Source organism: Fulmarus glacialis, unplaced genomic scaffold (genome assembly GCF_000690835.1).
Source record: "Fulmarus glacialis isolate BGI_N327 unplaced genomic scaffold, ASM69083v1 scaffold6530, whole genome shotgun sequence".
NCBI classification, from domain to species: domain Eukaryota; kingdom Metazoa; phylum Chordata; class Aves; order Procellariiformes; family Procellariidae; genus Fulmarus; species Fulmarus glacialis.
The window spans coordinates 1204-12984 of record NW_009188251.1 but is presented as its reverse complement, the minus strand read 5'-3'; the positions used below and the strand labels follow the sequence as shown (position 1 = coordinate 12984).

Genomic DNA, 11781 nt, shown 5'->3' with positions numbered 1-11781 from the left:
GGCATTCCTCCCCAGCTCGGACACGGACAAAACTCTCCCCCGGTCCCCGCTGCCGCCGGAGCTACTTGTATCCCGCGAAGGTACCGGGCAGGGCCCTGCCCAGGGGGAGGCACGGAGGTGGGGTCAGGGTAATGAACCCGAAACTCTGGCGTCAGGGGAGAAGCATTTCTCTGAGCCACATCTGCTTGGGCGAAGGGAGGAAAAACCCCGCAAACACCGGGCAAAACGAAGTACAACCCACCTCCCCACAAATCACAGCAGCGATCGAGATTTCGCTGCAGGCGAGGTCTTCCAAGGCACAGGAAAGGCTCACAAGACAGGAAAAAAAGGCACAGGAACGGCTCGCAGGAGAGAATCATAGAATCATTTACGTTGGAAAAGACCCTCAAGATCATCGAGTCCAACCGCAAACCTAACACATACCAGGAGCACATCTACATATGAAGCGTGAGAACAGAGAGGCTAGAAAAGAATATAATTCTGGAACTTATTTTCCTGCAATTTTAAGCAGCTAAATTAGTGTTCTTCTCACTAAGGGTCACATAAGGACTTGCACCTTAACCACATCTGACAGTGGTATAAAATAAACAAAATGAAAAGCACAGTTTCCTGACTCCTACCTTATAGCCACAACTGAACCCTACAGCAAAGGTGCTGCAAGAATAGCCAGAACTGTTATTTTATTTAGGAGCAATAGAAACATTTCTGGGGAGGAAAAAAAAAAAATCACATCTGGTATGCAGTGATTTACCTGCCCCATACGCTGTCTCAGGCAAGGTTTGAGGTAACAGCAGCAGGCTCTCCATCTTTCACAATTTTTATTCTTCAGGGCTTTCTTTGCTCTCCAGCTTGTAAACAAGAGCTTGTCAGGCAGGAAAATACACCAGGAAAGCTGAATGTGATAATAACAAGCTTAGTGAATTCAGCTTTCCACACCAGTACACCAAGGCAAGAGAAAAAATATCCATTATAAGACCCTAGTTCCCTAGTTTTTAAAATAGTTTGTTCCAAATATTTTCTTTCTGCCTTCTGAGAAAAGGGAAAGGAGATAACTCCTGCAATCCTGCCTGCATCTTCATTAAGAAGGAGGAAAAAAAACCACCAACAAACAAAAAACCAATTAAGTTGTACCTACTCATTTACATCTTTTCACTGAATCTTTCTAGACACCTGTAGTATCTAAAACATATCTGACTATAGTATTGTATAACTTCACATTATACCTAAATTAAGCTAACTATAAGATACTCTCAAAAGCAACAGATCACCATCTCTAACCTTCTTCCTTAACAAAGAGCACATACTGGGCTGCCCCACAACTTTATATTGAGCGTGCAGCTGGGGAATGAGTCATTCAGCTCACAGGTGAAAATTATTCCACCAACACAAGGGAAAAGGCCAGAAGGCAAGGAGGAAAAGGCAAAACCCACCCCTGATAGCAATAGCCCTCGAACTGGATTAAATGTATTCTGAAACTTGACCCAAAAGCCACATTTTATGGATACATGTATAGCACCTCCCTGTAACAGAAACGGCATGTGCAAACAAATGACAGTTCCTTCATTAACTTCAGCAGTTTTATTTCAATAAAAATTTAGCTATATTAAAAGACTATCTCATCCAAGTTCTACACGGGCAGTCATATTTGTAAGTACGCACAAAACTTTCCCTGTAATGGCTTTTGAAAGACCTATGTGAAGTAAGTCAATGTCACAGATTTCACTCTTTGCAGATAGTGCATCCCAAAACCTTAATTTTTATACTTTTGCTGTACGCCTGTTAGATGCTATGCAGCCTAGAAGTAATGTAAATGGAGGTGTCCCTCCATGGAAGGGCCCCGCCAGGAACCTTGCTCTGCTACCTATGGTAGCTGTTTTCTGCAGCTGTTGTTTCTTTTCAGAGAATGAGCTCTCTTTATTTTTTAAAGAATATCTGATTACCTCAAGGAGAAACCTACTAGTTTTCCATGTAATATTTGCTTAGCAGGTAAAATTGTGAGTGCCATACTTTAGCACTGAATATCTACATTCTTCCCCAGTCACCACATGAATGATGAAACGTAATGTGTGAATGAGTTGTAAACTAACCTCTTGATACAAAAGAGCTCTAAGAAAGTACTCCAGAAGCATGTAAAACTGAAGAGGTTTGACAAAGATACCACACCAATAACCAAATGGCCACCAGCAGTCTAGCAGCAAAGGGAAAACTGGGCTCATTTTCAGTGGTTGAGTGAGGCTGTCAGGTTGCTCTTCGCTAATCATTTGTTTTCACAACAGGATGAAGTAAAACTTTTCTCACACTCCTGCCTATTAAGCCACTAAACTCATGTACTAAATGAACCAACTAACTGATTACCCTGTCAAGAACATTTATTAATTCTAGTTGTACAAAGTGTCCATAAGGTCACTTCTCCTCAGTGTTATTACACGGTCAGTTTACAGCAATGCCACATAAGGTAACAGGAAGGCAACATGCCCACAGGAATGGCAGCAGGAGCTCTGAAATGTACCACGATTCCAGCTTGGCACCACCTTCCTCTGCATCCTCTAAGAAGCCATTAGGTTTATCTTTATCGCTGTCTCTTTGAACAGCAAACTCCATACTTAGACCAAGCTGTTTCATCTATCAGCTAATATTTTGTAACACTTGAAAGAGTTACTTATTTTTATTGACCTATAAATAGTACAATAAACCAGAGATGAGTTTCACTTTTGGTCAGAATATCCTAATCCAATACAGAATACATGAGATATTAAAATGTTCAGTAAAATGATACCTCCATAAATGTAGAATTTATTTTCATAAATCTAGAAATTCTATGTAGAAGAACTAAATTGACTGTTGGATCACCTATAGCTAGATCTTTTGGCAACAAAGCGTAGATACTATTGTGAACAATGGAAGTGTAGCTAAGATATACATTAACTTTCGGCACCATTATAATATAATTTTTGTAAAGTGGGAATCCAGTACTTTAGACATGGATGCCTTAGTGAAGCAGTCGGAGGAAGAGGCAATGTTTGTTTTCTTTTTGGTTGACTCACTGCTGTGCCCTTGGCAGGAGAATAAAATACAATATTATGCCACTGGATAAATCCACAGCATATGCCTGGTCCCCTTAGCTCTACAAGGATATAGTAGAAGGTAGTCTTTTTTAGCTAAGGCAGAAAGAGGTCACAGATGGCAATTACAAAAACAAAAGGGTGGGTGACCCGTCTTGCCCCAGCCCCCTGAGCCAGCCAGCCACTGCCTTTGCAGCACCATTACACAGGGTGCAGTTCAGAGTCCAGTTGTCTTCAGGCACAGAGAAAGGAGCAGACACCCTGGGAGGAGGGGTATTTATCTTCTGACCACTCTTTGCTGCCAGGTACACCACAAAACTCATCTCCTTCCCCTTCTCACCTTCCTCACTAGAGTCAACCGCCAGGGAATCCTCATCCTGATGCTTTGGGGACCTCGGCAAGCATGTAAACAAAGAAAGAGGCCCTCCTGGGCATATCCTCCTCATGCAGGTTTTTCCCTTGCCTGAGGAACTAAGACAATTATAACTTGTAAGTTTTGCATTATTTTAGGTTCTAAAACCTTATTACCGTGGAAAAAACACAGTGTTTCACCATCTCTCTAAAGTACATCATCACTGCTGCTGGCTTCTTACCTACCTCTTACCCACAGCAATATCCTGCAGACACCAAACAATATTTGAGATGCAGTCACCATCGTGGCTGTGTGCCCAGTTGTGTCTATCTGTTTCAGGTCCTTACAAAACTGCCATTATCCTAGTGCTTGAATGATTTGTGTTTAATGTATTCATCCCCAGAGCACCCCTATAAGGTAAGGGACATACCAGTGTACTCTGCTGACTCCTTCTCATGGGGCCGGCTTCCATTGTTCACCCGTTACGTTTTCAAGGAAGATCTTCATGCTGCCCCTGATGCAAACAACAGCAATGCTCTCTTATAATCTTCTTTAAATCCCTAAAACTCTGCTATTCTATGATGCTGAGAAATACAAGATAACTGTTTGTATGTTAATTACCTTGTCTTGTCCTATATTTAGATTACAAACTCTCTAGTTTAGTCCGTATTTATGCAGCACACAGGAAAATGGGCTCATGGTCCATTAGGGAAATTTCTAGGCTCTATAAATAATGATAATGAAGTGATAGTAAATTAAAACATAAAGAAAACAAATGATACATGCAAAGCTGCATAGGTAGTAGAAGTAGTCTGCAAGAAAAAAGGAATTCATAAACTATCCATCAGTGCCACAGCTTATGTCTATGTCTAGGATGTTTCAGTTCTTTTCCAAACTCTTCAAGAAGGCTGACCATTCAGATAGAAAAATAAGTCTTCCATGGGACAATTACAAATATGATAAACGGGAAAAATCTCATCCACTGTGTCTGTGAAAAACAGCTCAAAGGGCAGGTATGACTACATAGACTACGGAGACTGCTGTAATGATCAGGTACAAGAAGGCAGTTAGGAACAGAGAGGGAAAAGGAGCCCAATCTTCTGGCTATCATCAGTTTAAGGGATTGCTGATGTTATTGTCAAGGAGATAAAAATGGGCTGACTTGAGCATAGGCTGCTATCATCAGTTTTACACTGTAGTCATAAAAATCAGTGGTACATAGTTTTTTACCTCTGATTCTGTCTTGTCAAAAAATGACATGTATATATGCATTGATTCTTTACAATAATTTGTTCGATCTTTTTGGTTTATGGCAGGAAGAAGCTATTAGAAGTAACAGGAAACACTTCTTTTTAGAAATTGCTACAGCTCACATCTGTATAGCAGACACGTAACTCAGCTGTTACTCTGCATGGGCAGTTAGCTAAGTTTCTGCAACATTATTAATGGACCCTGCAGAGAGCACCTGATACTTCTTGTGTTTCAAAGTCCACTGAATCAGCTCAGTGAGCCAAAATGAAAACACTTTGTTTATCAGGGCATAACAGCTATACCTGTGATTAATACTTTTGCTCCCTTGTGGAAACAAACAAACGTCATTATCTAGCTACAGGGCAAAGCTACACATTCTTCAGCTCTGTTTTAAAGGAATTTTAAAATTATTATTAGTTTGTGGTAGTACAGACTAGGTAGTCAGTAGTGTTTCCCAGGGAAAAAAAGGAAAATATAGTTTCTGCTGCAACAATCTAATGATTAATAATAGAGAGAATAAATATTTAAGATACATAAAACATGAGACTATCAAAACAATCTAATAACGGTCTGGATTTTAAAAAGATATGATGAAACTAATCTCCTTGGACGTTGTGTTTTACTGAACAAGTCTTTAATCTTAAATGCTTGTGCACGTGTATTTGCAACTACCTACAAGTATGGGTATGCCAGAATCTTCACTCAAATATAGCTGCAATTAATAACTCTTCAGCAAATGTGCCCAAGCATTGAGAAACCTGAAGTCCAGTAAAAAGTCACAGTTTGGATGATAAACTGGCTTTGGCAGTGAGTGTGGCTTACAGGGCTCTCTCTTTCCTCTTTCATTCCATCCCCCAGCTCCTGATTCCCCTGCAAGTCGCTAGGTTTCAGTTCTGCACTTAGGGATTGTGGTGACTGTGCTGGATCAGTAATCTGTTCAGGGCAACTGGGTTTCAGAGGGAAAAATCAACAGCAACATAAACTCCAGTTTTCTCCCTCTTTATTACAGGCTACTGCAGAGCAAAGGAAGTCCACTTTATTAGAAGCTGCTCAAGGACTGCCTAAAGTTATAAATACATTCATGGGAAGACTTTAAGGCTTCAGTAATGTTAAGAATCCCTGCATTCCTATAGGCAGTCTGAGAGCATTTCAGCTCCTATTTATGCACTGAAAATGACCACATTTTCTAAAGGGTCAAGTAGTCAACACACCATAGTCAAATCAACTGGCCTATTAAACAATTCCACAGGTCTGGACCAACCAGTTACTAAAAATGTGAAAACTTAGCCATAAGATCCTTTGAAAAGCCTTCACAGCATCTAACCCAGTCAGACACCAGGATGAAGGAAAATAAACAAGATCTATCCTTCTTCTACCCCAAAGCATCACAGGATGCTAATCAGCATTATGCTTGACCATGAGATGAGAAGCAGTTGTGTTGATGGCCCTCCAGCTATCACTACAGCAGCTCCCAGCCTTGGCCAACAGAGCATGACCCAGTTTGAATTAGGTCTCTCCCTGTCATTACAGTCAGTGAAGGTGCCCGATACATTGGTTCAGGTTGGATATATTTGGACTTTGACTTCTCTGCTTAGATCTCCAACAAGACAGCTAATAAATGTGGATGAGTTTTACGATCAGGCCACTAGACTGTGCAAAAGAGCAGAATATATCTGGTCAGGGCTAGTTTAAATATACAGTTAAAAATCTCCATGTCCTTTCCACCTGTTTCATGAACTTTTCAGTTTATTTAAGTAAAATTTTCAAAAGCTACATGTTTAAGAATAGCCTCTTCAATGCACTGTATATATAAAAATATGTAAGATTATTTTGGCACTCACCACACAGAGTAATAGTTAAGGATTTGCTATGCCTTTACCATCCAGAAGTACCACTCATGTCCTGTTGAGCCCTGAATTACTCAAGATAGGCTTAATTGTTCTCAGCTTGTCCAGTGGTTTCAGTAAGGTAAAGCAAATGTTCACTTTTTGTTGGATTATTTTCCTACCATTTCAACTCCCTGACTGGACCCACCACAAGATCTGATAAGATCAAAAATCCGTGCAAAGGGGCGAGCATGAATGCACATTTGGTTTGTGGAAGAGGGTAGGGTTAAAGGGCAGCTTCAATTGTCATGAAGAGCAGAAACTGTAGTTACATTTGTTTGAAACTAATGTAAAGTGGGACTAATTCAAACCCACAAGGGAGGGAGCAGATGAGCTTGTTTGGTGCAAGCATGACTGACTGAAGGATATATTTTTTAAATGAATCAAAGTACAGATCACCTTATTCAAAACAGTTTAAATATAGCTGCCCTTAGAAGTGACAGTATCCCCCTTTTATCATAATCAAATCAGCTTTAAGAAATGTAGCAGAAAAGGTTATATTATTTAATATTATAGATTGTTATCTGAATTAACCTTCCACTCCAAATCAAAGAATGCCAGACTGACATTTTTGTAAGTTAATTAAACACTCTCCAAACAAGCAATCCCTACTTAGAAGCCTTAAGATGTGAAAGCTAGATCATGGGTGACATTTCACTAGATTATTGATAACATAGCTCTAATTAAAAAAAACTGTCATGAAAACAGATTTTTTCCCTGTATTTTCCTAAGTAAATAAAACTAAAACCCATCCCTTTAAGGTTATGTTCAGCTACAAGAGTTTCTGAATATTTCTGATGCAATCAATATTACTCCATTTGGAGTCTTTTGGAGCACACTCCACAGATGTTGATACTGACTGAAAAAGCTCTCTGCTTTTTGGATGCCTTACCTCAGACTGGAGGTAAATATGTGCTGTGTGCTGGCATGAAAACGAATCTAGTGGTACTATAGTCACAGTTTCCTCTCTCTCAAGTGGATATTACTGTCTACAGAGAAGTGAAACGTGAGAAATACATTACCAGACAATGAAAAACAGGTTCTTTCTTTTTTATTAGCTTATTATTGCTAAAAGCAATAATATTTAGCTTTATATGTGTTTCTGCAAATAAACATGGATTTAGTTAGACTAGCCAATACTAACTTGTCTCCCCAGCTCCCTCTGGAGGCTGGCACTCATTCTTGTTTTGTAATTTACCATGTGAAAAAGGTTAACTCTCAGAATAAGGATTTTGTTTATAATATGCTTTCATGGGCAAAGGCTCTAGCCTAAATGCAAACAAGCATGTGGTTTCAGTAGCCAGCTGCAGATCTTTCTCTTTGGTTTCTAATCAGAAAGAAACCTCCCTCCCATTCCACAGCTGCAACATATATAAGGGATTGGGCTCAGGTACCCTTTTTTTCCTTGAATATTTTAGGGGAGGCATTTTTTTGGCTGCAACCCTAAAGAGCATGGAGAGTACTTGGAGAATTTGTGTTTGTTTCTATTGCTTTCTTCACTGGCTTTCTTCTGGCATCCAGTGTTCCCCCCACTCCAGGGGTCGTGTAGTCTCTGACAAAACCTCTGGGTTATTGGTAGCTCCTGAGGACAATGTCCGTGAGCTAAATCCATTGTTACGGCTGCCAAAAGGTGTGAGGCGTGGATATGCCCTCCTGCCTCCCCTTCTCAAGGTGCTGTCTGACCGGGAACACCAGAACTGGGAAAGCGAGGCCCCCAGGCTACGGCCAGACTCCAGAGCCCTTCGGTACATGAAGAGGCTATATAAGATGTCTGCTACCAAGGAGGGAATTCCAAAGGCTAACAAAAGCCACCTCTATAACACTGTTCGACTTTTCACTCCATGTTCTGAATGCAAGCACAGGGACCTAATGAAAGGTAAGTGTGGGGTGACCTGAGTTGCAAAGGTTAAATGGGTTTTTTCCATGTGTTCTGAGCTTGCAGCATAATATAAAAATATCTTATTTCTTTAGAGTTGTTGCTATTTTAATCCTTATCTGACTTATTATTTGGCCTATGTAAGTTTGAAGAGAACACTTAATGCATTTGTGTAGTCAAAAATGAACAATTTCTAATTACAGAAAAAATACAGTGGTGAGTAGTAAAAAAAGCAATATAGTAAGCGTATGCTATGTCCACATCTGGAACACAGGCCAGGAAATGGGTTCATCAGTCTCAAAATAAGATGGAAATTGGAGCAAATTCAAAGAATGCCAGAAAATTCTTAACATCAGGGGAAAAGACGAGGGTAGTGTATTTTACAGCAGGGGTGAATGAGACAGAAATGTGCATTCAGAATAACTTGGAAGCTCTGGTTCTGTTTCACAAAAGAAAAGCAAAGTGACACTCATGAAAGAGTGATAATTTTTTTAACTAGTGCTAATGAAATTCTGCCTTTCTGTTACTCAGACTTGCTGGCAGTTGTTGGTCAAGAGATTTAAATAGGAAAAAATATATAAGTAGGAAGAACAACTAGAGTTAATGCTAAAAAGCTCTGAAAGCATTCACTTTAAAACTCCAGCTATTTTTTGGCTTGTATAATCTGGAGTGTCTAGTTCCTGTTTCCCCACATCAACACTGAAAAGACAACTACTAACTTCCTCCTGTACTGTTTGTTTTAATGAAATGAATTCTAATACCTCTTAAAAGCATGGGTTTTCTTGGTTTTGTTGTCTTTTCTTAACTTTTAAATCTTATGTCCCTAGCCAAAGTAGAAATTCCATATAATAAAAATAAGGGAGGGCATCTAAATTGGTTTCTTCTGCTGCTGAATTATTTCTACTTATCTACTACATGATAGTGTTTATGTCTAGGTGGAAAATTAAGATGCACTAACTCTACAAGATTTTGTTTCCCTTCTCAGGAGATGTTCACTCGGTGGATTTACTGTTTAACCTGGATCGTGTTACTGCTCTAGAGCACTTACTCAAGTCTGTCTTGCTCTATTCCTTTGACACATCAGTTCCCATTTCTTCTTCCATTACATGCATGTGCCATTTATCTGTTAAGGAGCATGATTTTTCTAGTCAAGTATGTCCCAGCATTTCACACACTATAGCTTTTAGCCTGCACTTTGAAGTTAGAAAACGCAAGTGGGTTGAGATTGATGTGACTTCTTTTCTCCAGCCTCTAATTGCTACTAAGAGGAGGAATGTTCATATGGCTGTGAACTTCACTTGTCTGATGGGTGATCCACAACAGAACACTAAACTGGAAAATCCCATTAATATGGCACTGGTTCCCCCTTCTCTTCTTCTTTATCTGAATGATACCAGTGAGCAAGCTTATCACAGGTGGAACTCACTTAGACACAGAAGGAAAAACCCAGTGCGGCCCATGCAAAGGAGCAGTCTGCTTGTTGATCCTACAGGTGACAAAGGAAAAGAGAATTCACAGGGTAAAAGGGCCTCTCGACGGCGAAGAGATGAGAATCTGAAAGAAGCGCCAGCCATTCCACCTTATAATTTGAGCGAATATTTCAAACAATTTCTGTTCCCTCAAAATGAGTGTGAGCTTCACAACTTCCGTCTAAGTTTTAGCCAACTAAAATGGGACAAATGGATAATAGCACCACACAGGTACAGCCCTCAGTATTGCAAAGGCGACTGCCCAAGGGTCGTCGGGCATCGTTACGGCTCTCCTGTACACACAATGGTACAGAACATAATATACGAGAAACTGGACTCATCTGTTCCAAAGCCCTCCTGTGTTCCTGCCGAATACAGCCCACTGAGCGTCCTAACCATAGAGCCCGATGGCTCCATAGTCTACAAAGAGTATGAAGATATGATAGCTACCAAGTGCACTTGTCGGTAGTGGGTGAACCCTGATTGGTTTTACTCCGGGTTTGGGTATTTTTGCTTTCTCCAAGTGTCTGTAGCTATAATCAACTGAATAGTGTTTGTGTAATTCTAATAGCTCTATAAAACCGCTTAGGATTTAGCATGGAGTTAGTAGACGGTGTTTACATCATAGCACTTATTTTTGTAGCCACTCAGCCTTTCTAGAATGTGAAATTAAATGTAAATATCTTTTTATTGGAATAATTTTGCATTTAAAATGTGGAAAAGGTTTCAACTACCAGATGTCTATTTTAAGCTGTTTTGTTATAGATTTAAAAAAAGAAATAAATGCCTATCATGCATACCACTTACATTCAATGCCTGCTAGTCTTCCTCTATACAAAGAAATATTTTGTGTGACATTTCCAGCAAGTGTCTAGGAAGAGGGGAAAGTCTTTAATGTTAAAATTACTTTCCCAGTTTTTCATTCTTTTTCCCTACCACATTTCCAGTTCCCCCAAACAAGAAGACAACTTTTCCTCACAGTTCTGTAAAAAGTTACAAGGTTGTTTCTTGCTTCTTTTTCTGTCACACTCCTTGGGCTTTCTCAACCATGTGTGGTAAGAATTTAAGGACAGCTGTGCAATAACTTGTAAAAACTTAAATCACTGAAATACTTGAAGATGACCCAGCACCAGCTTACTGGTGAGCTGTTAAAAACAGACATGCTTGATCTAGTTCAAGAACAAATCACAAGCTGTTCATGGGGTGAAGGCACAGGATTCTGCATGTGGAACCGCACTGCCACTTGCTTCCAAATTATGAAGAAATGGTCCATGCTGTCAGCTTAAAAAAAAAAAAAGGCTTTTAGAAGCCTATTAAATTAATTAATTTAGATGCTGTTAAATTGGTTTAGTTGTCTGAAAATGTGGGGCCATAGCTTCATTTCCTCTTGCAGTAAAATTGTAGGTAATAGTGTCTTAATTCTATATGCTTTCAAACCAAATTTTTACTACAATTGATGTATTTTCTCCTAGACTTTTCTAGTTTTAAGAATTTTGTCAAAAATGCTGGTTTCAGGCTGGGTACCCAAGCTAAGAGGGCTTTAAATGGTGCTCACACACAAAAAAACCAGCTTTGGTAGGGATTTTTTTTTTTTTTAATTGGTAAAAGGATGTGGAGCAGCACTGTCTTTTAAAACCCTTTAAGAATAGCCTTTAAAATGGTGACTTGCTAATGCATTAATACATAAATGCCTTAACTTTCTACAATAAGCTACCTAACCAGACCCTGACCTTAGATCCTGACCTGTGCAATTCCACTGGGAATTTAGCCTGGCAGGGAAAAGATTGAACCCAAGGGGACTGTGTGTGGTCTTATGTTACTGTGACAATGGTTCACCTGGTTACTGTTGTGCTGGTTTGGGCTGGGGTAGAGTTAATTTTCTTCG

The 11781-nt window shown here is 39.7% G+C and overlaps 1 protein-coding gene across 1 annotated transcript; it reads left to right on the top strand.

Moving 5' to 3' along the window:
• The first annotated feature begins 8003 nt into the window (after positions 1 to 8003).
• On the top strand, positions 8004 to 10365 carry GDF9 (growth differentiation factor 9). Its single transcript, XM_009577859.1, has 2 exons — positions 8004 to 8427; positions 9413 to 10365. Exons 1-2 carry the CDS (start codon positions 8004 to 8006, stop codon positions 10363 to 10365), a joined length of 1377 nt encoding a protein of 458 aa, XP_009576154.1.
• The last annotated feature ends 1416 nt before the right edge of the window (positions 10366 to 11781 follow it).

Excerpts from the sequence above, each read along its gene's own strand:
- GDF9 (XM_009577859.1), top strand. The coding sequence starts at position 8,004 with ATGGAGAGTACTTGGAGAATTTGTGTTTGTTTCTATTGCTTTCTTCAC. Across the intron at positions 8,428-9,412 it reads GCACAGGGACCTAATGAAAG|GAGATGTTCACTCGGTGGAT; the intron begins GTAAGTGTGGGG and ends TTCCCTTCTCAG.